The 26,672-nt window shown below is 40.4% G+C and overlaps 1 protein-coding gene across 2 annotated transcripts in view; it reads right to left on the reverse strand.

The window, feature by feature from the left end:
• Positions 1-26,144, reverse strand: part of GRB2 (growth factor receptor bound protein 2) — a 63,018-nt gene extending 36,874 nt beyond the window's left edge. Inside the window, exons 1-2 of one of the 2 annotated variants that reach the window (XM_063120273.1) lie at positions 26,022-26,144; positions 14,823-15,073 (exon numbers count right to left, since the gene is read on the reverse strand). In XM_063120273.1, the coding sequence (XP_062976343.1) occupies positions 14,823-14,900 (78 nt within the window). In that variant the 5' untranslated portion in view covers positions 14,901-15,073; positions 26,022-26,144. Of the gene's footprint in view, positions 1-14,822; positions 15,200-26,021 lie in introns of those variants that run through there. The other variant, XM_063120274.1, reaches the window with a different exon arrangement.
• Between the last annotated feature and the right edge of the window lie 528 nt (positions 26,145-26,672).

The raw sequence follows: 26,672 nt of genomic DNA on the forward strand, positions 1-26,672 counted from the left end.
GCACAGTGTTCTACCCCCAGCAGTATTTTATGGATTTCCACTCAGTTTTTGAGACCAACCTAAAACTTAGTACACAAGCCCTAATGTGTGGAGCCAGGTGGAATGGGAAGGGTCTGAGGATTTATTAATTTTAGCTGTTACATATAAACTGCACTGATTTTCTCAATAGCATATGTATTTTAATAGCACAAGTTCCTGGTGGACAAACCAGAAAGAAAAGCAGACTTTAAACCTCACTCCAAAGGACACAAAGGCTGGTTGATTCTGCATTATGGCATTTACGCAGGACACATGATTTTTCTACATACTGCATGAAGTGCAAAAGGAAACACTAAATTATTCCAAAATTATTGAATCCAGACAGAAAAATACAAAACTGTTTCCGAAAATTTTGTATATATTTCTTACACTTTTAGATTGCCCAAATAACCAAAGTTCTCTGGGAGGTGTACAGGTAAAATAAAAACAAAATACAAAATAATGATTTAAAAAAGCATATCATAAAACCCATTCCTGCCGTTCTTGCTACATTCAAATTTTCCTTCTACAGTCACGCAAGAGCAATATGTAAAATGGAAACAAAGGGAGTTTTATAGAATGAGAGATTTATATGAAAATAAAATCCTCTTTACAGTAGCAAAATTAGAAGAAAAGCTCCAGGGAATGCAAATGAATTGGATGCTCCTTCACCAAATACATTATTTTATTACAAATCCCTTAGTAAAACAAAGTGCGACCAGAAACATAACAAAATTTGTATATTATTAGAACATATGGTTAAACACAAAACAATTGGCTTCAAAAATTTATTCACAAATTATTGAAATATACATGAATATGTCAGATGGGCTAAAAATAATATGGAAAGACAACATTGGTATACCAATAGAGCAAAAGGTATGAGATGTTTGTTTTTTAATGGACCCCAGAACTGCTGTTGTTTAAATGGATACTGTTGTTTTTATATTTTTGATGGTTTTAAATTTTGTATACTTTTTAATGTTCTCTGTTTTTAACTTTTGTAAACCACCCACAGCACTTCGGCTATGGGGTAGTATATAAATTTAATAAATAAATAAATATGGGTGACACAACCAAGGAAAACTATATCAATAACCCTCAGGGAGAATACACTGAAACTATTACATAGATGGTACATCACACCAGTAGCTTTGGCAAAAATAGCCAATACAAGTAACACAAAGTGTTGGAGAAATTGTAACCAGCAAGGGCTATATATTAATTGTGTCACAGTTTACAAATACTACACATCAAACCATACATGTGACACCAGCATTGGCCTTATTAACAATTTGGGAAGAACAAAATGCAAAAGTGACATTGAAGGACTTGATTGAGTTCAGGCTGATGGCTGCCTGAAGAGTCATAGCCAAAAGTTGGAAAACTGCAGTACTCCTAACACTGAAATCATGGTATATGGAATTAGGGCAAATAACCATGCCAGAACAATTGACATACCAACTGAAACTAGCCAAAGTCAAAACATCTGACTTTAATAAAATATGGCAGGACTTTATTCAATATATGGGATCATGGACATACACAGCAGTATTTGTCAAAACCTTTTCTCAGATTATGGAAAAGAGACTAAACATGAGTTTGACATAAAGATTTATAAAGAAAACATCTAAGCAGACCATATTACACGTATGTCTTGGACTGAAAGAATAAAAAGGTCTTCACCTCACACTGAAAATACCATAATGTAGGTGTCAGACAAGCTTCTCTGGGGAGAGTATTCCACAAATGTGATGCCACCACTGAAAAGGATCTCTCTCCTGCAATCCCCCCATCTTATTCAGCATGGGCACTTGGAGGTGGGCATCAGATGATGACTTCAGAGTCTAAGCCACTGAGACCACCTGTGCCTCAAGTACAATGGTCAATCCAAGAGCACCCTGAAGCTTCAAGCTTTAAGGGAAGTGCAACCTCCTCCAGAACAGAGTGATCACCACTTAGGAGAGAGAGACAATCTACCCACAAAAAGAGGCAGCTGGACAAGCATCTGTCGGGGATGCTTTAGGGTGGATTCCTGCATTGAGCAGGGGGTTGGACTCGATGGCCTTGTAGGCCCCTTCCAACTCTGCTATTCTATGATTCTATTCTATGAAACAGTATCTGTCTTATCTGGACTCTGTTTATTGCCCCTGATCCAGTCCATTGCCCTGCCCAAGCATTGGTTCAGAATATCTACTGCTCACCTATATTAAATAAATGTTGAAGCATACCTGTGTGTCACCTGCATGTTGATGACAGCTCAGCCTCAATCTCTCCCAGTGTAAAATAACACATCATCAAAACAAACAAACAACTCTCCTGATCAGGTAGCTCACCCATGTATGGAGACTACGCTTTGTTGATGATTTGAAGGGGAGAGAAAACAATGATGACAAAAGATGGTAACTAAGAGATTACTACTTTTGCTCATACTACCCGAAGTGATATACAATCTGCATATTTCCAACACATTTTGTCACACTGAACTTTGCCCTTAGTCCTGTTTTCATTGTTGTACTGTTCAAATCAGTACAGTTTTCAGTGTTACAACACTGAAATGTGAACTAGTATAACATGGTGGTATGCACTTCAAATCTCAGCGGCTCATTGAATTCACTTGGTGGCCTGAGGTACAGTCATCTATTCCAATACCAACCCAAAAGGTTAAATGGTGATAATAGCAATGCACAGTAATGGACTGAGAGACAGTGAACAAACTCAGAGTCAATCCAGGCAACATGGCAGTATTGTCTGTTGGCGATTCATCCATCTGGGTGAATAGTGTTCAACCTGTTCTGGATGGGGTCACACTTTCCCATAAAGCACAATAAATAGCAGCCTATGTTTAGGTGTTGTATGAATTGGAATTAATATAAAGCACTGCAAGTGCTTTGGAAAAGACTATTGTTCTCAGAGGACAAACAGATCAGACTTCAATTACATGTGTTTCAGTTGCTTAATTATCTAGTCTGGCCTTATACACCTTTGCTAATTCCCCCCCACACCATTTCATGAACAGTACCTGGAGGACTGGCAGAGTGCACGAGGTTCTCTGGGTGTTACCAAATCCAACCATGAGCAATCAAAAAAGAGAACAGGTATCCTATGACTCACTGTTCTACTTTATTCATTCCTAATATGCTTTGGAACTAGAAACCAATTTAAGAATATAATCAAGTAGTTCAGATATAGTTATCTATTTCGAGCACACTGAATTAATTCCTCTGCCATCCTATTACGCAGAGGTAAAGTAAATTGCAAATTCTAAGGACATCCTTTTTAAAAAATAGAATCAGTTTTCAACTACTTAAATCACAAGCATGTTACTTTTGAAAGCTGAATAGAAGAACTGAGCTAATATCAAATTAAATTGGCACAGTTGATGTTAAGTGGTTATTTTTCATGATAAGAGATGATTTGTTCAGATCCCAGTTAGACACACCAGATCATCTACTATAACTACTGGAACTTGTTAGCTTAGATATAACTCAAGAGTAACCTTTTTTTCAACAGAAATGTTTGTGTGAGCAAGGTTTCGCACATACATTTATAACTAGTAATATTCTGGGGGAAATGAGAGCAAGCACCACCCGGACTCGCACAAACCTGAATTCCACAGACATTTAATTAAGAAGTCTGGGAGACTAGTTGTACTACAATTGTACTCTGAGACTGAAAGAAATACTGTTCCCTGAAAGTGTTTTAGCTGTTACCATAGTACCAATACATACTACAGTTTGTCCACTAAGACACTGTACTTTTTTAGGACCAACAGAACCACTGATGTGCTAATAACTCACGGAAAGATTCAATGGCAGCACTTTAAGATGCTTGGAAACTCTTGTTGGATTTTATACAAGCATTCTAATATTCTATAGACATTTTATGAATCACCTAAAGCCTGATTTATGATACACATGCAAATGAACCAAATTAACTGTGGGACCAGAAATGTAGTTTGAATCCTTAGGCACCTATACAGCCTCTCAGCTTTGGTCATGCATTTGTAATGAAGTTTAAATAATTCTGTGCATCACACCAAAATGTGTTCTGAGCTAAGGTCCTCAGGTTTGCGCAAGTGAATCTGACTTTACTTTTGTGTTTTTACCCACCTCTGTTCACTCAGTTCTGAGATATTGCTAGCTGCAGAACAGGCAAGAAAATGAAAAAGGAAAGGCCACTACAGAACAGAGATATAAAACATGTACACCACTGTTTTCATTGCTACAGTCCACAGTATCGGTTAAGAAGGAAAAAGGAATATATACATATACAATCTCTTACAATTCTATTTATGCAGAACCACTTGTAACTGAGGGTACATATTGCAATATACAAAATGGAGCTTTTAGTCCCTGAAATGCAGAGAAACAGAAGTCTGACCTGCCTAAAAATAATTGGTAACCATAGAAAGTTGGAATTGGGAGTTCTTCATGGGAAAGGCGCTTCTAAGCCATATTGCAAAAGTAAAAACAAACCAACCCTGATTGGATGCTGAAGCAATGGTGTCTGCATGATCACCATCTTAAGATGGAGTAGGGGAGGAAGGGCTTACAGACCTGCTAGGGCCTTATTTGAATGTCTGCAGATCCTTCCTCAAGATGGTGATCATGCAGGCCACCATTTCAACTTCAAGTCAGGTTACTTTAAAGTTCAAAATGAATGTGTTCCCTTGCACTGCATTATGATTTCCCAGTTCTTTTGATTACTGTAATGTTTCAATGCTTCCTTCTACTTGGCTAAGTTCAACCTAGCTCCATTTAACATAACAGTGGTAAATTGTGGGTAAATTAACTCAGCACTTGCCAGGTTGTGTGCAGCATGCAAACCGCTGCTGCTTTAAATATACAACCTCTGATCATCATAGGTTAATTCATGGGTTATTTGTGGGTTAAACAACTGAAAGTAAATCTAAGATTAGTTCTTAGGTTAAAGTTGGGTTGTATAACCCACTAACACCCTATAATGTCCGGGTCTGCACATCACGGAGCAACCTACAATTGGGCCGATTGGAGGCTGCATATTCAAAGCAGTAGCAGCATGTGACCTGGGTCAATCTGTTATACAGATCATGCGTTAACCAAGAATTATACATCTGGCAGCTCAGCAGGACAAATCAGGCACCCAGTGTAGTCCCCAATCCCAATGATTCCCCAATACTTTCTCCCATACAAGCAGTGATGGGGACAGAGCAGTCTTCGACCTCTACCGCCCAGTGTGAACAGCAGCAAGTCTCTGGTTTATTTATTTATTGCACTTATATACCGCTCCCATAGCCAGGGCTCTCTGGGCGGTTTACAGAAATTCTAAAATTAAGGTAAAAACAAGTATACAAAATTTAAAATTCTAAAACACAGAACATACACACATAAAGCATTAAAAACTGTTAAAAAAACTAAACATGTGGGTGATTAAGATGAATCTAATAAAGTTGAATTCAAACCTTATTAGATGCCTCAGGGAGAGCTTTTCCTGAACTGTATCCACTTCAGGCCACATATGAAGAACTGAATGCATGAATGCTTTCCCATGAACAGGAGGAGGGGGGTATCGCACGGGAAAAAAACTAGTTTGCCAGGAGCAACTTTCTCCAAGATATACTATTTTTCTGTATGCAGGAAGTTTACACAGCGGAGTATTCAAACATGGGATACTGCTACCAAAGTTTCCAGGAAGTACATTTGATTCTGTGGATTGTATAAATTGGTTTTCTGACAGAGTCAAAGAACTGAGTTGGGCCGTTGTGGAGAAGAGTACATTAACATGCCCTTTGCCTGTGCTCCTATGGAAGTAGTCAGTGGGCAGATTGAATACTGTGACCCTTCAACCCCTGCTAAATTCAATATTTAACTACAAGCTTGCCATGGAACTAATTCATATGAATTACCATTCTGCACTATGCAAATACATTTCTGTGCAGCCTGCCTTGTGAAAGCTGACCTTTTAATCAGAGCTTACCTGGCCAAAGGCTAAAATACACCTTATATTACACATACCTAGCACTGCTCTCCTTTCGGGTGCAGTGTAGTTTAGGAGTTAGCATGTCCAGCTGAAGCCAAATATAATCTATTCTGCTTCCAGTAACTTTGAAGAGCAGCAAAATTGCCCACTATGTAAATAAATAAAGAAGCCAGTTTTTCAAGAGGACTGTGAATAAAAATCAGGTCCTGGATCTGAAAAATTCCAAATGTGAGTCTTGCTCTCATTAGGAAGGTTTTTGAAGATCTTATTTGCCTCTTACAAGTGTTCACTTCAAGGGGTTAGCTGGATCACATATTGAAGATCTTCGCATGACACAACAGCCCACCGTGGGTTAGTTAAGCCACATTGAAGCTACAGTGTACGCAGGGTGTGTACAGCCACCATTCTTCATATGCACCCCCCACTCAGGTGTTGTTATGCTGTGCAAACCTACAAGACTGGGTTATGTGAGGGTTAAAAGCCCTCACATGAACCATGGCTGTGTTAAGGTAATGCAAGGGTTGTTTAATCCTCGTATAACCCACACGTGCCGGGTTCGTATGACACAATTCCTGAGTGGGGGTTTCATATTCAACCTGACACCCAAAGGCACTGTGGTTCATCTGAATCTAGTCACTGAATATTCTCTAGGTTTGCTTATCTTGTCTTCATTAAATTTTAAGTATTTATTTTTACTAATGCAGGAGTTCTATTCCAAGGAAAATACTTAAAATACTATCTCTAACTGCCTCAAAGATTTTTTTTTTTACTAATGCAGGAGTTCTTTTCCAAGGAAGATACTTAAATACTATCTCTAACTGCCACAAAGATATTTAAGAAAAAAACAATATGCAAGTATACATGTCCAGCTAAAAACTCATCAAACTCAAATTTCCTTCACGTGGGATTAAGACCACACTAAAGCCTTTATTGTGACAATGAAGATAGATTAATTCTAAAAATACTGGAAAACTAAATTCTAAAAGTATTGACCCTTTATTTAATTGAAATAAATTATTTCTTCAGAAACATTTCAATACTGTTAGAAATAAAATATTATTATCAAGCTAAAATTAATATATGCTTGGAAAAACATAGACCACCCAGTAAAATGGGACAAAAAAAATTCTAGTGATTCTTCTGCAGACAATTTCCCTTTTTTTAGGTTCATTACTAAAAATGAAAGTATGCCAATTACAAATACAATATTAAGCAAGCTTGGTAATTATTTTTTTCAGGTGATTATTCTTAGCAAGTATGTGAGAGAATATTGAACAATTTTAATATGCTGTTTTAATCTATTTATCTGTTAGTGTTTTATTCTTATGTTCATCACTCTGGGATATATTTTAGATATGGAACAGTATAAATATTGTAAATAAATAATGTATGTATGTATGTCATTGAAATACATATATTCTTCAGAGTGAACTGGAACTAAGAAACAGTGACAGTGACTGAAGTTGCCCCAATAACCTTAGTGGAAGAGAGTTGAGCTCTGGTTTGCCCACTCCTGCTCTACAGCATCAGACTATTTTCTGATACAAACTGGAATTCTTCCTATGAAAATGATCCTAGGCAAATTATGCTAAATTGTACTGAAAATTTTTCCAATTCAAAATTTCTCAGAGAATCCATACCACAAATTGCTACCACTATACTGTGCTCTACAACTGACCAAATTGGTCTACCCCGCTAATCTGTTATGGTTTCCTCAAACCAAAAAGTCAAATTTCCAATACCTGCCAGAACAGCTCCTCCATAACACCTTCACATCCCAAAATTGGCCACTAGTTGTACTATCCTAACCCAACTAAACAAGGATAACATGAAAGAAACTCAGACAGTAGTTTACACATAAAATTACATCACTCAATTTCTTACTGCTTGATGATTGAGAGCTGAAGACATAAAATGAATCCATTCAAAGCACTGATCTTATGTGATATGAAAGTTCTCTAATGACTCATTCATATGTCCACATCACTACATCACGGTGCAATGAATATGAATGTATGAACCAGCTCTGAATTTTTCAATCCCACACTTTAAGAGAGAAGTTCTTGAAGTGGTAGGCATAAATATATTCAAAGCATATCTTGATGAAAAAAGGCCTCCCCACAGTCCCTAAACTATTCATGTGGTGCAGCTCTTGGACCAAACGAACTTACCAGGGAGAAAACTAGGTTAAAACCCCAACATGCTAGCTTGCTGTATGCAAAATGTTTTTGACATGAAGAAAGCATGACTTAGGCCTCATATGAAGATGTAACTTTGCAACGTGGAACACGCACATCAGTTTTGCCTTAATGAATTTAATGTCTGCCTTTTAAAAGTAATTACAACTGGTTGCCAGTCTAAACATAAATCTGCAACAAATATATAGGTCATATCGTGGAAAGGTTGGGAGAAGGAAACATAGATGGGAAACCCTACAGGCCTTTGCTCACTTTGTCTATCTCACATCGCACAACAAATATGTTCTTCTACAATGAAGCTTCAGATTTTTTTTTTTATGCAGGAACTGAAAATGCAATATCAGCACACAATTCTATTTGACATCTGATCTGAAGGAAAGGAGAATTAACTTACTGGAAAATAATCACATGGACACAATTTGACTGACATTTAGAAGATTAGCTGGCATCAGTGAGGAATAGGAAGATGCTTTAAAAACTCAAAGCCAACTAGGGGACTAATTTGTCAGAAATTACAACTACTCTGTCCTCTTCAATCCACAAGGAATGAATTTATACTCAACAAAATTGCTGAACATTTAATGACCCTTTCCCCACAAGGAGTCACTAAAATAGGGGGCAAAGGAATGGAATCTCTAGTGGCGATTCGTTGCAAACTACCTTAAAAACCAGCAACACATCACTGTTCAGTCAGCTTACAACAGATGCTCTTAAATGCCCTCTGACAATAATTGTTCAGCTCTCATCAGCTGTCAGGGTAGATGAGCACGGATCTTCAACTTCTCCACATTAGCAATCTTTCAAGCACTCAGGTAAATGCTCCCTATCAGTACGGATATTTTGTGAGGTAATGAAATGTAGTGCATTAATTCTAGGAAGTTCATATAATAGGATTGCTCCCTTGTCGCATTGTGTGTTTTCTCACACGTATTAAACATATTACTCTAAGATGGCACACAGTATTTAAAAGAGGAGAGATATGGGATGGACTTGTGCCATCATTAGCCAATGGAATCAGCGCATCTATTCTCTCTTCCTCCACCACATGCAAAACCAAAAGAAGTACCATCACACTTTACACTTGGACAGTGGCCAGCTGACAGAAAGACCAACAGGCAGAAATCTGCCAGAAGCAAATTACAGTTTCTCAGAAACAATATCTAGTAGCCTCACAGTGAACATAGATATAGACTGAGGGAGTGATCCCAATTACAGCAGACAGGAACCAAAATGTAAACAGAGAATTCTAAATACATCATCAAAAATATTTATCACTCAATTTATAAAATAGTTCAATCCACAGGCACTTGAACATTGTCTCTTAAGAAGTGTAACACCACTTTCCTCCCTGAAATATAGCAACATCCAGGATATACACAGGAAATGAACTGGACGCTTTAGTAGCAATTTCTTTATCTGGGACTAGGAGATGGTTATTGGACCATCACAGCATGTTTGCACCCTGAACATGCACCTGAATCCAGCACTATCCTTTCAGGCACAAGTAGCAGCAGCAGAGCCAAGGCAATGCTATCAGTTACATCTAATATGGAGACTATACCCCTTCTTAGGAAGGGGAGAAACTCAGTAATATCATGCATGCCATTGTAATCCCTCAGGCTGTAATACTCAGCATGCTTTGAGTGCTCGGGGATGACTCAGAAGCTTCAACTGATGCAAAATGCTACGGTCAGCCGCCTTATAAATGCAAAGAGATGAGAGTATATTTCTAACTTGTAGCAACTACACAGCTTATCAGTTTCCTGGCCTAATTCAAAGTGATAGTTTTAAACCTCTGAAATACTTTGAGTCCTGGAACCTACTATCAGAAGCAGGAAAAAAAATAAGGAAAGCACCAACTGAAGGGGAGAAAGTAAAGAAACTTCCAGGTGCACAGATAAAAAAAGGTTTATTTAGGCCCAACACATTTTGCAATAAATCCTTCTTCAAGGGCACTCCTGAATAATAGTTCTCAAACTGGAATAAAACTACTGTTGCAAGCAGGTTGAAAACTGTCTTGCCTCATATATGCTCCCCTGTAAATTAATATCTTCTTTTGCTGCCCTGCTTCATATTCCATCTGTGTGAAGGGTCAGGACCACCTCAACAAAAAGGAGGACTTTGTTGGTTGTTGCCACAGTGTTATAAAAACAGTCTTCCAGAGGAGTTTTGGCAGAACAGTGTACATCTTTGATGGCTTTTAAAAAGGGTTGGAAGATCTAACTCTCCAGGAAAGCATTTGAAAACCTATGTACTGGAAATCTGCATTAGAAACTACTGCCGCAGATTTGGTTCCTGTGTGTTTTATTTTATAAAAGACTGATGTTTTCTAGTTTTAATTATTGTGATCCGCCTCAAATAGAGGCGAGGCAGAAAAAGGTGTTTAAAATTGTGTACAAGGGCATGCACTGCTTAATGTAGTTTGGAGTAAGTACAGAACACAATGCCTAAGTAAGACAGAAATAGCCTCTTTGCCATTTTGTAAGGCAGATGAGAAAATTCAGATTTCCTTGCTAGATATCAGTGCCATAGATATTAACAGTGCCACAGACATTCCAAATCCAAAACATATCATACTGTAGTCAGTGTTCAATTGGTTTACATAGTTTTGAGTTAAAGATTAAATATCTTCATTCACTTTTGGAGCAGTGCCATAAGGTTACTAATGAGCAAATAGCTAATGGATGTAGTTCAAATGATACTCAATCAAGTGCAGAATATTTGAGTATACTGCAGTAATGGTGCTATGACATCATAGGCAAGTTATCTGCTGAAAATCTGATAGGAATCACACTGAATGCACCTTCCTTCTCCACAAAGAACATGGTGTGGCATTACTAATCGTTTAAGCAGTTGTTGTTGTTGTTTTAGGAACAACTGAAACTTACTATTTCTCAAGGCAGCATTTTAAGAATAACATCATTCTATCTGATGACACCCCAATTACAATTTCACCAGTAGCTAAAAATACCCAAGGAAGCCAAACACAGAGAAGTTACCAATACTCTTCATTGTGGTCGATATGAGGAGTGAAAGGAAAATCTTGTGAGATTGTTTTAGGTTTTTAATGCATTCATTTTTATGACTCTCTTTATTCCACTACGCAATTTCCAATATTTATAGATATCTACTGATTAATTTATAGAACAGATTATTATTATGCACAACAAAGCTTATGTGGTAGACAGAGCATCAGTTACCTCAAAATCTCTCTCTTTGCACTAGCTTATAGTCTAATTTTTATTGCATTTTCCAGGTCCAGTGCTGAAACACACAAAAAAACAATGCTTAAATATTTATCTTTCTGCAGTGCCAGTGAGATGGAATGAAGGTTCCATTTGGACATGGAAATGACAGATTCCAGTCTTTCCTTAGCCATAAAACTTACTGAGTGGCTTGGACCAGGTCAGTATGTCTGAGCTGAACTTACTTTCAACAGCTATTTGTGAGCCAGGACATTGACCTAGGTCATCAAATTCAAGTCCAGCACTACCTACTGTACCAACTTTGTGGTCTGCATGATGCCTATTTTCATATTCCAATGCAAATGGAGCCAAGTTCATATTTACAGCAGAATGAAATTGAGGCAGCCATGCAACAACATTAAATTAAGTGAGACTTCAATGTGCTGTTTTCAGGAAGGCACTCAGCTGTCCTCAGCTGAAGACAACTTCACCAGTGTACCCAACATTATAATATGCAATTATTAGAAGCAGGAATCATATTAAACTGGAACTTTTTTAAAAAAACCTTTCTTCAACGCACTATGTCTATGTTTCTACTACACGATCCCATTTCCTTCAAAAATGTAAATATCTAGGATAAAATCTCTGCATATTAGTCTCCTTCCCTTCAATGTATCAGGCTTCTAACATTAAGGACTTTCATAGAATCTCCCTGTGACATCTGAACCAGGAGAGGCTGTGCAAGTCCTAGATCAGTGCCTAAACCCAGTAATGGGCTGGATGAGGGCCAATAAACTGAAGCTGAATCCTGGCAAAACGGAAGCCCTGTGGGTGAGTGGCTCCTGAATCCAGGAGATAGGCTCATTGCCTGTTCTGGATGGGGTTGCACTCCCTCTGAAAGATGAAGTTTGTAGTTTGGGGGATACTCTTAGATCCATCTCTGTCGCTGGAGGCTCAAGTGGCCACGGCACTCGGAGTGCCTTTTACTAGCTTTGTCTGGCTCACCAGCTGCAGCCTCTTCTGGACAGGAATAGCTTGGCCACCGTGGTACAGGCATCAGTAACCTCAAGACTGGATTACTACAATATGCTCTATGTGGGGCTGCCCTTAAGGCTGCTCTGGAAGCTGGAGCTAGTGCAGAGTGCAGCAGCTCAGCTGTTGTCAGGAGCTGCCTTTTTTCAGCATATAAGTCCTTTGCTGAGGGAATTGCACTGGCTGCCTATTGGCTACCAGGGCTGGTTTGAGGTTTTGGTACTAGTGTACAAAGCTCTAAACAGGATACCTGAGAGAGCACCTTCTCCCTTACTAACCTGCCTGATCACTGAGTTCACTGGAGGGCATGCTCCTGGTGGTTCCACATGGACCTAAAGCCGGAATGAAATCCACCAAGAGAAGAGCCTTTAGTGTGGTGGCCCCTTCTCTATGGAACTCCCTGCCCCTGGAGGTCAGGCAGGAGCCAACACTAGGCTGCTTCCAGCACTTCCTATTTCAAGAAGCCTTCCTCAACTGACTAGCCAATGTTTTTACTGGTCCTTTGTTTTAAATAGAACATTTTTAATTAGCTTTTTTAATCTTCATTCTTTTTACTGTTTATAACTTTTTGAAGAGTGTTATCATGTCTCCCTTCAGTCTTCCCTTCTCAAGGCTAAACATGCCCAGTTCTTTCAGTCTCTCCTCATAGGGCTTTGTTTCCAGACCCCTGATCATCCTTGTTGCCCTCCTCTGAACCCCCTCCAGCTTGTCTGCATCCTTCTTTAAGTGTGGTGCCCAGAACTGGACACAGTACTCAAGATGAGGCCTAACCAGTGCCAAATAAAGGGGACCCCCACACACATACAGAAGATTTATTCTGTCTTAGCAAATTGCCATTATACACAAAATAAAGGGGAACAAGTACCTCATATGATTTGGAAGCTATACTTCTATTTAGGCACCCCCAAATAGCATTTGCTTTTTTTGCAGCAATATCACACTGTTGGCTCATATTCAGCTTCTGATCTACAACAATTCTTTTACACCCTCTAACTTTAAAATCAGTTATCTGTGAATAAAAAGATCTTGTACTTCATGGGTAAGGAATATAAGAACATTATAAATATTATTTATCATTGAATTCTTCAAGGTAAGTGTTTATTATTCATCCTTCCATGAAGAAGACAGAAAGCCATTGAGGAAGGGGTGAATGAAAGCAAGCAACATTCAAAGTCCTCCCTGCCTCTTCTCTTCCCTCACAAACACAGCATCCAAAACTTGTTTTCCTAGTTTTTAGCCAATTTAATGTATAACATAGTGCAGTAATAACTAAGGCTGGGAGGGTGGGCATTTTACAAAATCATCTTCCAGAGATGATTGGTCACCCCATCTTTTTTTTAAAAAAAACTTATTCCATCTATTATGTATTCATTTTATCTGATTATTAGTTACCTTGGAGGTCTATTAGACAGAAAGATGGGATATAAATATTTGACATTAAATAAATAATACTGCCGTGGCTGGATTCTTATACAATTATCTCTATATTTAGATATAGTTATTGGTACGCTTTTCAAAGAACTTTTCAGGATCAGGGCCTTCATATATAATTACAGTAACTGTAGACTATATACCATGCAAAGGTCAAGCACGCCATACTCTAAATCTATCCATGTTCAACTGAAACTTTCCCACTTTTTATTAAGTTTCTAGTAAACAAGCTTATCTCAAATCATCAAAATTTCAAAATGAAGATGAAGCCTGTATATCTAACAATATAATCCAATGCCAAGATAACATAATTATTTCTAAGCAAAATGAACATATACAGCTAGCTCTGAAAACTCATACTACCGATTCCTCCCTTATCTTCAGTAATATTAAACCAAGAGTATAAAGCAAACTACAACATACAGAATTCTAGAGGGTAGCTGCCTTATGCTGTTTTAGCAAAAGCAACAAAAGAATCCTGTGGCATAAGCTTTCATGGACTAGAGCCTGCTTTGCAAGATACATTAAGCATTAGCATCGCTTTGCAGGTGATACACACAGGATAACGTTCTAAATAATGAAGTCATAAGGCCATGAAATGCACAAGGCAGCAGTATAAAATGTCTATACAGAGCCAATATACACAAGGTAAGAACAGAGTGACCTATTCTTAGCAGCACTCATTGGTGATACTGTCTTTCTTGATATGCAGGCAAGAGATTTGGCACTGTGAAATTCAGAAGACGGAAACAGGGATTAAATATGAGAAAGAAATAACGGGCAACTAGACTGTAAAATGAACTATCACTTCTACAACATGCCAGTACAATTGCATTAATCTACCTTCTAGATAGTCAAAATATCAAAAAGCAATGAATTTAGCCTTTTGGAAATGAGGGAAGATACAGCTCAGTGTGATGGACTTTCCAGAGAAAGGGGCAATCATATCAGAGAAAGCCTCAAGAGGGCAATCTCTCCCCCTTTGTGCACCACTTACCTTAAGGATATCCCCCCGTTTGAAGCTGAGCTCATCGTCTGCAGTGGCTTTGAAATCGTATTTGGCGACGGCTTCCATGCTCTGGCCGCTCGTGGACAGCAATGATGGGAGCGGATAGGAAAGGAGCTCTCCCTGAAACCTTCTCCGGGGGCTCCCGGCTCAGCCCTCCCTCTCGTCCGCGCTGCCCTTTCTGCTCGACTTCGGGCTCCGTCCTTCGCATAGACAAGGGAGGCAGCGAGGGCCAATCCGCCCTAGGAGGGAAGGAAGAGACGGAGCATTCAGGGAAGTAGCCCGGATCAATGACAGGGACCGCGCCCAGAACCTCTCCCCCCTCTTTGGCTCAACTCTGCTTTGCCGCTTCCTCTTTCCGCAGCCTCTCTCTCAGCTCCGGGCGCAGTCAGGAAGCGCCGAGTGGCATTTGCTGCGGCCAATAGGAGCGCCGAGAAAAGGACACGGCGCAGACTCCCCCCCCACCCCCATACAGCCGGCGAACGGGATAGCGGACCAGACCGGCCCCCTGACGCCCCCAGCCAGCCAGTCTTCTGGCTCTAGAGCGGCGGCGGCTCGGCGCTCGCCCTCTTCCTCCAAGGCAAAGCAGGCACACAAAGCCAAGCTTCTGTGCTCTCCTCCACCGCAGGCAGCACCGGAGGGGACATGTGCTCTCCTCAAAAGAGCAGCGAGCATCCCTTACCTATACAAACCGACTCCGCCTTTAAGTCAAAGATCGGGAGTTCTCCTAATGGGGCATTTGCTTACTCTTCCTATCCAAACTTTTCCGAGGAGAAACGCTGAAGCCACTCTTTACCCCTTCCCCGCAATTCGTTTTTCTCTGTCCCGAAGAAACTCCAACCAGCGAGCAGTTTCTTGATTTTCAAACACATGACACTTCGTCTTACTCCCTGCCTGGGGTTGTTTCTGCCCACCTCGATTTCTGCCACACCAAGGTGTGGCGTAGTGAGGCTAAGGCTAGAAATCCTAAACATCAGTACTTAGGATTTTAAGTTCCACTGAGGGGAAAAGAAATGCAACTTATTTCTGATTTCCAAGTTAACACAGGACCTGGCTGTAACTTTAATTAGTAAAATCTGAGTTGACAAGGTTTCAAAAAAGCTTCCTTTAAAATGAGGGGAAATCACCCTTCCCCATATTGCTATCAGCTACATCTTGCCCCTGCTGTTCAGAGAGAAAATAAGTTTTGCTGTTGATCTCACAGGAGAGAGTAGCAAGTCATCCTTACATACCATCCCCTCCAGAAACAGAACAGCTGTGCCAGAAATGCTCTTTAAACAGGTGCATATTCTATAAATTAGAAACTTTTCGAAATAGAAGAAACTGGGGGTGGAATTGCCTGATATTTTAAGAGCAAGGGATGTCAGTTTGACCTATCAGTTTGCCAGTAGCTTAGCTAGATTGGAAATTCGAAGTACAAGTAATCAGTAGTGCTCATATCTATTCTTGGGAATGAAAAGCAAAATGTTCAATCACTACATTGTGAAGGTTCATTTTTATGTCAATTGAAATGATATATTAAGGGTTTGTAAAAACCACATAAGAGAGTCCCCATGCCAACCCTGATTATAAAGCAGTAGTGTCTTTCACCTGTACAAATGCAGGATTTTTAAAAGTGCAAACTTCCTACAGAATAAACCCCAGCCCCCATACAATCACAGTTAAACATGCTACAGCTGTAATGATTATGTTTTAAAGGAGGGGGACTCTTTCAAAGAAACGAAGGCTCTTGAAATGGTGGGACCTTGTACTTTTAAAAAAGTTTGCATGATTCCCTCTGTGGTATTGCAGGGAAGTGTATGCCCTTTAAAGAACTAAAAGTACTGTAAGAACTTTGAAAAATACCCACATATGTGGGCATGAGTGGAAGCAAACCATATACCACATTAGATATCACCACCTATCACAGAAGCCTTGCTAACTATAAGAATAAGGTTCTTTCAGTATTGTTCATTAGACTTGAATGCCGGAATATAATTTCCCTGCTACTGAGACATGGCTTTAGTGAGGAGATACCTGTATGTTCTGCAACGTTGAAAGCGTGTACTGATTTGCTCTCTTCCCACCTCACAGTAATGATCTATGGAAGCCCAATCCTGTGCAGCCCAATGCTATCCACGTTGAACAAAGGCACCCTGTATTTAATGGGACTTACCCCCATCCAAGTGAACAGGATTGCAGTCTCTTAATATCAAGTGTTCTTAGTCTACTATACAGTAAAAATATCAAATCCCCTAAACACTCCTGCTAAAATACACTGCTGTACTATTATTTCAATATGCTATTTTTACCAAAAGGTCATCAAGGTGATACACAACCAATTTAAAATAAAAGCACAGATTAATAAGACCATTAAAATGGCACTTTCTGGAGGGAGGGCATTCCACAATTAGGGAGCAACACATGGCCAACGAACAGGCCTCTATGGGCAATGAGGTCTCTCCTGCAGATATTAATAACTGGACAGGTTGATAATGAGATAGATGATCCCTTAGATAGCCAGGCCATAAGCCGTTTAGAGCTTTAAAGGTTAAAATGTATATCTTGAATTGAGCCCAGGAAACTGCTGGCAACCAGTGAAGGTCTTTCAATATTGGTATAATATAGTCTCAGTACTGTACACCTGCTAGCAGGCTATGTGCTGCATTTTGCACCAACTGAAGCTTCCAGACACATAGGATAGCCCTATGTAGAGTGCATTGCAGTAGTCTAAATGGGATGCAACCAACGCATGGATAACTGTTGCCAAATCAGAATGACTCAGTAAAGATTGCAGCTGGTGTACTAAATGTAATTGTGCAAACACACTCCTTAACACCAGCTGAGGAACCAGGGACAAGGTAGGATCAAAGAGCACTCCCAGTCTCAAGTTATAGACTTGATCTTTCAGGATGGATGCAATCCATTCCAGAACAGTTTGAAATTTGATTCAGTCTTTCTACTCACCAACAGCATCTCAACTTTATTATCCTCATCCAACTTATTATTGAACCAAGGCAACATTGAAGGGTATCAGCTGCTTTCTTAGTATTAGCAACAAGAAGCAAAAGAGCTGAGTGTCATCAACATATTGGGATACCTTACTCTAAAGCTCTAAATTATCTCTCCCAGTGATTTCACATAGATATTAAACAACATGCAGGACAAGACAAAACCTTATGTGACCCCGCAGACCATGACGTCAAACAGTATCCCCCCAGCACCACCTTTGGATATGACCCAAGAGAAAAGATCAGGACCACAGCAAAATTATGCTCCCAAACTCAGACCCACCAGGTGGTCCAGAAGGATACTGTGATTGATGGTATCGAGAGTTGCTGAGAAGTCCAGGAGAACTATTAGGGTTGTGCTCCGCACATCTAGGTCCAAGAGTAGAATATCCGCCAAGACAACCGAAGCAGTCTCAGTCCCATATTCTGATTAAAATGGATCCAGATAATCAGTATCATCCAGATGTGTTTGAAGTTCAGCGCTACCACCTTCTTAACCACCCTGGTCAAGAATGGCGTATTTGACACTGGCCTATGCTTGTTAGTCAGATCTATTGGGATAAGGGAAGGCTTCTTTAATAAAGATCTTATTACTGTCTCTTAAACAAGAGGAAAGAACCCCCTCCCACAAAGAAATTAATCACCCTCTTAGCCATGGCAGCAGTACTTTGGTCTATTTAATCAGCCAAGAAGGGCAAGGGTTGAGTAAACAGGCTGGAGCCCTCACCAATCCAGACACCTTGTCTACAGTCTCAGGATCTAGAAGCTGAAAAGAATCCAAAACAAATGTATACACAGTTGTCAATTATATCAATCTGACCTGCCCCAATATTGGAGTCCAACTCAAGGCGGATTAGAGCAACTTGATCTGTAGAGAATAAAACAAGTTGTTCACAACAAGCTACCATCTGTTCCAGCACTCCCTCTTGAGCATCCTGGAGAAGGCCTCACACCGTATGGAAAAGCACTGCCGCTTTATGCGCAGACGCAATCGTGACAGAGAACTATGCTTGCTTTGCTGCCCTAACCACTCTGGCATAGCTTTTCAATTAGACCCTAACCTATATCCAATCTAGTTTATCTTGAGTTTTTCTCCATTGGTACTCTAGCCATTGTTGTAATTGATACTCTAGCCTATTTTATTGCCTTCAATTCCCTATTAAACCAGGAAACTGACCTGGCTCTACAAGGGAGGGAGAGGGCAAATAGAAGCTATAATTTCAACTTTCAGGGCTATTTGTTCACAAATGAGGTAGGAAATTCCCCAACCACATTCAGAAAACCATTAAGATCCAATAGGAACCATTGGGGCGGACCATTTTAACTGGCCCACCACTGCTGAGGAGGTCCATACTGGCAGCCAATACAAAGCTAATCAGATAGTAACAAGTAACCATGGAATTGAAAGTATAGTCATAGTGCTAGTGCAATTTCAATAGTTAAAGTACTAAAGCTTTTTCAATAGTTACACATTTAAAAGGTTTACAAAAAGGACAACCATCCAATTAGAGAAAACTTAATCAATTATTCATATGAGTGTTAGTCAATTTATCTACTGATTATTTCTATGTAGTAAAAATACTTCTGAAAGAAAAAGCATACTTTCATTTACATGATGCACGTATGTGTTGTAGCAAGCATCATCTTAGAAGAGGTTCTGACCGGGTTTGCATGATTAGCATGGCTTATTTAAGTCATGATGAACTGCTGTACCCAGAGGCACCATCCCGAATATTCAAAGTGTGACCATGATTTGTCTTCTCATCTGAACCTGGAGACCTTGGGTTATGGGAGGTTAAACAAAAAAATGCCTGCGTAATCTCAACCTGCACAGGCACTTTGAAAATCTATTTAATCCATAAAAACACACATTCTTATTGGATAACTATTCATACTTCTAAATCAGGGGTGCAGAACCTCAGGCCTTGAGGTCCCAATCCGCCCGCCCCCCAAGTTTCCCCAGATGGCCCTTCCACTTTCTCCCAACCACCAATTGTTTAGTGGTTCCCTGGCTTTTGCACAGTTTAAAACCTTTCCTAAGGCTTAGTTACTGGCAATAAGAGCTTTCAACTAAATTATGCTGGGATTTTTGGTGCTGTCTCTTTTGCTTTCAGCACTGTCCACTACTGGATTGCCACACACACACACACACACACACACACAGAAAGCTCCCCCAAAATGGAATCCATCCCTTGGGCTAAAAGAGGTTCTGTACCCCAGCTTCAAGCACATCTGAAAAGCTGACTCAACAGAAATATGGGATAGTACCAAAAGAGAGAAAATGTTTTTTGAACACTTTGAAAAAATTCTATTCACTCTTATTTTAGAAGAACATTTAACATGACCACTTCACTCAACAAGATATATTTACAACTATAGCAACTTCCAAAAATATTAAACTAAGAGCATGCAAGCTGTTAAACACAAGACAGTCATTCACCAACAGAACGCTGCAGAGCTGTATAGAGCAAGGGAAGCCACAGACGTATTAGGAAATTGCTGACATATTCTTTAATATCACACTTGTCACTCTGTGGCTGTACAGTTGACAAGAAAGATGACATTTTAGAAGAAATAGTTGTCTAAGGCTGCAATCCTATGCATGTTTAGACAGAAAAAAAGTCCTATGAATCCCAGCTTGTAGGACTTTTTTTCTGTCCAAACATGTATAGGATTGCAGGCTTAGTCAATGCAACAATTTATGTTGCAATAATGAATGTCCTGACAAGGAAAATGCAGACAATTTCCTCATAAGAGTTATTCTTGTCATATAGTTCTGTTTTCATGGAGCTGCAATTTTGGGGAAAGCACTCTGCTCTGAATCAGTGGTAAAACTGGGGAAGGAAGAGGACATCATCTTGAAAGACACCCAAACCTTACCAAGGTCTCAGACATTAGCAAGTTCACACAAATAACTTGCAAGACATACAGCTCAATCCAGTTTGTGACTGCTGTGAAAAAGGCAAATTCCATGTCAGGAAACATTAGAAAATGGATTGCAAGTGCCAATATCCAATGCCTTTATACAACCTATGGCCCAGCCACACGTGGAATACTGTATACAATTCTGCTCATTGCACCTAAAAAAGGATATTGTAGAGCTGTAAAAATGGGCATCTAAAATTATCAAGGGGTTGGAGCAACTATTCTATGATGAAAAATTACAACATTTGGAGTTTTTTAGCTTATAAAAAGGGTGAGTGCTAAGCGACATGACAGAGATATAAAAATTATGCATGGTGTGGAAATACTAAAACACGGGGTCAGCCAATGAAGCTGAACAATAAATAATAATAATAATAATAATAATAATAATAATAATGGGAAATTCAGGACAGATAAAGGAAAGTATTTCTTCACACAGCACATAGAAAATTCCATAGTAACTATCACAAGATGGACAACCACTTTAAAAAGGAATTAGACAAATTCATGAGGTTCTCAATGGGTTCTTCTAGTTATAATAGCAATATTTTTTTCCAGTATCAGAGTCAGTATTCTTTTAAATATTAGCCACTGTCTTACTTGTGGGCTTCTCATAGGCATCTGGTTGGCCACAGTACAAACAAAATGCTGAATTAGATAGGCCTTTAGCCTGATGGAACATGGCTCTTACAATCTTAACTCAAGTTATCATATATAGATGACTAGCAGATATATTCATTTTCAAGGTGCTACTCAAACACAAATGGAAGGAACTAGGCAGAAATATGTAAATTGTGGGGTTAGCACAATTCCCCACAAATTATTCCATCCATCCTGTTTTTTGTCCAGATGGATTATATGTAGATTTAGGCTTATATGGCACAAGAGGTTGGCCATAATGTTGCATTCTTCTAATTCTATAATAATTCAGTCTTTGGCAGCAGAGCTTATGTATTCATAATCAGATAGCAAGCATCACAGTGTTCGTGAGCTGATTCACATATGCAGGTTTATCATGTGACAACTTATCAAGTGGCGACATATTTAAGTGTGAGTAAGCCATTGTAAATCAACCTACCACAGACAGAACTTTCACAAAAATCTCTAATACTTAGAAGGAATTCAGAGTTCAATGTGAAAGACAACTCAAATATGAAGAGAATGATTTCATAGGAAATTATAACTTGTTATTATACTGCCACATTACTCGTCTTGTTTCTAGCCTCTTTCACTTTTAGTTATTTTAGAAATAAAGTGTGGAAACCAACATAAATATATTTATTAGGCAGCAACAAAAAAGGCAACCAGGAGTTTCTAACTTGACATGAAACACCAGGCAAAATTACAAAAAAGAGGAGAAAATCCCCAAGCATTCAAACCTATCCAAATGTTGATTTAGTAGAGTAAACAAGATCAAAAGATAAACACTGAATGACTTCTCATGCTTTTCTAGACCCAGAAATAAAGCACCAGGCTGTCTCAAACCAAAGGCCTATTTAATCTAGCATTTTTCCCTTATAGTGGCCAACTTATGGGATCATGAGAAGTCCAAAAGCAGGACATGACTGCAATAACACCCTCCTGCTTGTGTTCCCCAACCACTGGTATGGGAGGCTTATTGGTTCTGGTACTAACCTGATTCTTTCAAGCTTGTTAGGCTACCTATGCATATTTATTGAGTAAGCAATTATTAATAAAGTACATATTTTTATATAGTTACATCTCATAGAAACATGCCTAAAGAGATCATAGCCTAGTTCAATCTTTTAAATTATTCTTAAAAAGTTAGCCTGAAAAAAGTTTTACTTGCCTGCTTTTTACTCATAAGATGCACTGGTGGAGGATGAATCAAGCATTCAGTCCCTCCTTAGCCATTCCCTTCTCCACCAGCTTGTTTCTGTGCTAGACATGTAAGAGTTGAAACTTATCTTGCTCAGTTAGCATAGAAACCAAGCCTATGCGGCAGGGTCTTGCTATTTACTGTTTTACTCTGTACAGCACCATGTACACTGATGGTGCTATATAAATAAATAATAATAATAATAATAATAATAATAATAAGCAGTCTGCTGGTGGAGGCACAGAGCAGCTTCATCCCCCCCATCACGACCCCAATGCAATTCTGTGCTGGATGTGCAAGAGAAAGTAGTAGGTGGAAGTGTCATGAAGAAGCACTGTCACAAGCCCTTTTCCTTTCCATGCTGGACCATGTAGGAGAGCACTTCACCTCCTACATTCCAGCATGGAAACACAGCGGGCTGCTGGAGAAGGAGTGGAGTACTCCATGCCTCTACAGGCAGCCAGCATGGTTTCTATGCTGCTCAAACAGGATGGCCGACTCCCTGCCCAGCAGAAATGCCGTGGGCACAGAGGGGCAGTCTAGTTTTTATAGAGGGTAGGAAGGAGGAGGCAAACTACCCTCAACATCCAACATAAAAAAGCAGTGGGCTGCCAGAGGATGGGCCAAATGCTCCATCCCTCTTCTGGCAGACCACTCACTTGCTTAGGTGAATTTCTTAGTTGCCTATGGTGAGCAGGCAAGTGGTTAAAAACAAGGTTATTATAGTGTACTCATCTTAATATAAATCAGTCCATCCCACAAGAAGTAGATGATTGAAACAGGAGATTTAGTAAATGGTTACCAGTTTTTGTTTGACAGGAATATTTGGCTATAAATTAACCATATATTGTGCATTCTTGCTTATACTTTCTGTAGAATCCACATACTCCTCAAACTGCTACAGGGAGATGTAGCCTTAACCTTAAGAAAAGAGCAGTAAGATCAATCACCATTTGCTAGGGAACCAAATCATTCTCATTACTATTTGGGGAAGTTATGTGAGATCTTCAGCAGCAAGAACAATGGTTCATTTCCTCACTGTGCCAGTAACAGAATATGTTCAGTCTAAGCTTATAAATAGCCACCTTCTCTCTCTGAGCGTCATCACATGGGGAAAATCGTGTTTGCTTACCGTCGCTTTACCACCCACAGGTTTGTCCCTCATTACTTCCTCCTTTGAAAGAGGAGGTAAACAACATGCACGTGGCCCATTCAGTGGGCTGTTCTGATCACGCTGCTTGCCCTGCATGCAGCAGAAGATAGCAATTTCCATCTTTAAAATAAACTGGACTTACTGGAGTGGTTTTTTGTGGCATGAAGGCTAGAAGGGTCGGGACGCATGCAGAAGGCAGATGACATGAGAGAGACCCACGAAAATACGTGAGTGCCCAGTAACAAGCATGCAATAAATCGCTCGTCTGATGGAGCTCTCGCTCTCTCTTTCAGGACATCAGTGTTCTATAAATTACATAAATAAATGTGGGCCAGCAGGTTAAATTAAAAAATTGCTGCTAACTTTTTTGAATTTATTTGTGTAGCACCATTTTTTTTTCTGTAGCTGGTAAAAGAAAACAGGACCAGCACCGCTATCATTATGTGTAGCTATAGTAGAAGATGTTAGAACTTTGTGGGAGGGGGTTCTAAATAGTAACAGATTTGCTTCCTTAGAAACTAGCCACATCCTTTATCCAAAAAGATAAAAGAAAGAAAACAGGGCAGTTCATAAGCTGTTACATAGGCTAAAATGCAATTGCAACACTTCACATGAAATGTTAGCAAATGTTAAATGATTATAAAAATATGTACAGGGTTGCTCTTGGTACACTTTGATGCATGCACCTTGAGGAGCCATAGATGTGTAGTAATTGGACACAGTGGATTTGCATAATGACTGATACTGTAGCAGTAATACTACACAATTGGTTGAACATGGTTGCAGGAAATAGTCAGAAATGTGTAATCACATGAGATGGGGAGCTAGTCATTTTTCCTCTGAAGCTGCAGTACAGAAGCATATCTGAATACTTTGAGGTAGTGGAACTGGGGTATTCTTTTGGCACATAGACAGATCCATTGGAGACAACTCCATCAACTCCACCTCCACTCCAAACATAGAATAGACATATTAATTGCAATATGGAGTTTCAAAACCTGCCTCACCAACCCACTTGGTGTGGACATGGGACATCCTCATAACAGCACACAATCGTAGGTGATATTACTTTAAGGCAAAGAACCAGGGCCCTTACCGTATTTCTTCGATTCTAAGACGCCATCGATTGTAAGACGCACACTAATTTCAGTACCACCAACATAAAAAAAGCTTTGATTCTAAGAAATAATAAATGACCTGCGATTCTAAGACGCACCCCGTTTTTAGAGATGTTTATATGGGGAAAAAAGTGTGTCTTAGAATCGAAGAAATACAGTATATGAAGCAGCACTGACCCAAATTCTGGTGATATTGATCACAGAGAAAAGAGATGGTCAGTGAGATTATATATTTTATTGGAACTTATTTAATGGAGCTTGCTTTCAGTTCTGTGGGGCTTTTCTTCAGGCTCAGCTACGAACAAATTGCTTCCCAAAGCAACCTCTACTCTTAAATTTGCTCTCAAAGCATTCTGAGAGTCGCATAAAGTGCTTAGCTGCTCACCTGAAGTTTCTAAAAAAAATAAAAGAAAAAAGAACAGCAATCCTATGCATCCTTATTTCGGAGAAAGCCCATTAATATTTCCAAGTAGCTCTGCACCGAATCAGGCCACACGAATTAAGAACTCAGTTAAACTCAAAACTTCATAATAGTTCTCTCTTTCTCTCCCCCCCTCTACCCCAGCACACACTTTTACTGAAGCCTGTTCTCAGTGTAACTTCCGCTTTTGTTTCAAACGCACGTTTACACCAGAATCTCATTTAGTGGCACAATCCAACATGGAAAGTATGAATTCAGCAAAATACCCCCACTGACACCCGCCCATCGCCCCACTCATACGAACGTATCTGAAGTTGCCGTATACCGAGTCACACCGTTGGCTCTCAAAAAAAGACAAAGAAAAAAGCCCCACACATTTCACTGGGGACTTAGTCCCCTTCGTAAGTAATAATTACTGGGCCAACGGGAAAGAGATTCCCCCACCCCACCCCACCCCCTGCTCGCTTGCTCCCTTTCTGTGGAACTCGCGCCCTGCAGGGCGAGTCCTCCTTCCTCCACACGCAGCGGCGGAGTTCCAGGCTGGGAAGCTCAGGCGCGCACCAACAGGCACCCTCCCCACGGCCGCTGCCTGGCTGGCGCGCCAGGGCCCCCTTGACAGCCAGGGGCAGGACGGGGCCGCTCGCTCGCCCGCCCGCCCGCTTTGTCAGCCCCTCCGGGGCGGCTCCGACGCCTTGCTAGGGCTCAGGCTGCCTGCCCACCCCGCTCACCGAGCTCCAGCTCACCGTAAGACCGCAGGGGTTCCGCTCCGAGCGGCCCCCTCTTTCTTCTCCCCACCTCGGCAGCTTCTTCCCCCTCAGCAGGAGCGCCGCAGAACAGCTTCCGCTACGGTCCTCCCCGAACCGCTCTCGCGATGCCTGCTCGTAGTGAAAACGAGACTTCCCACCCACCAACCAACCCCACCGAAAAAGCGCACGCGCCAGCCTCCACCGCAGGCGAGCCAGAAGCTGCGCGAGGGAGGGGAGGTATTTTTGCGCCCAGAGCACATGCGCTAAACGGCGCCTGGTGGTCGAGCCCCCGAAGTGTTAGTGCGCACGCGCGGCTGCCAGAGTACTAAAGTTGGAGACGATGCATTTAGAGTTTGGTTATGCTGCATTGAGTTTTTGCTACTTGGCTTGGGAGAATTCTGGGGCATTCGTGTTAGTTAGGACCAAGTCATACCGCTGGTCCATCTAGCTCAGAAGTATCTACACTGATAGGCTGCAGCTCCCCAGGGTTCCAAACAGGTGTCTTTCCCACCCTTTCCTACGGAAACTAGGGATGGAACCTGGGACAAGACCCGACATCAATATCCAGCGTGGTTGGGTAAACGCTGGGACCTATGTCCCCATAGAACCCACAATTTAAAACAGAAATTGAAGGGTAGCGGCACTTAA

This window comes from Elgaria multicarinata, chromosome 3, assembly GCF_023053635.1.
Source record: "Elgaria multicarinata webbii isolate HBS135686 ecotype San Diego chromosome 3, rElgMul1.1.pri, whole genome shotgun sequence".
In the NCBI taxonomy this organism is placed as follows: Eukaryota; Metazoa; Chordata; class Lepidosauria; order Squamata; family Anguidae; genus Elgaria; species Elgaria multicarinata.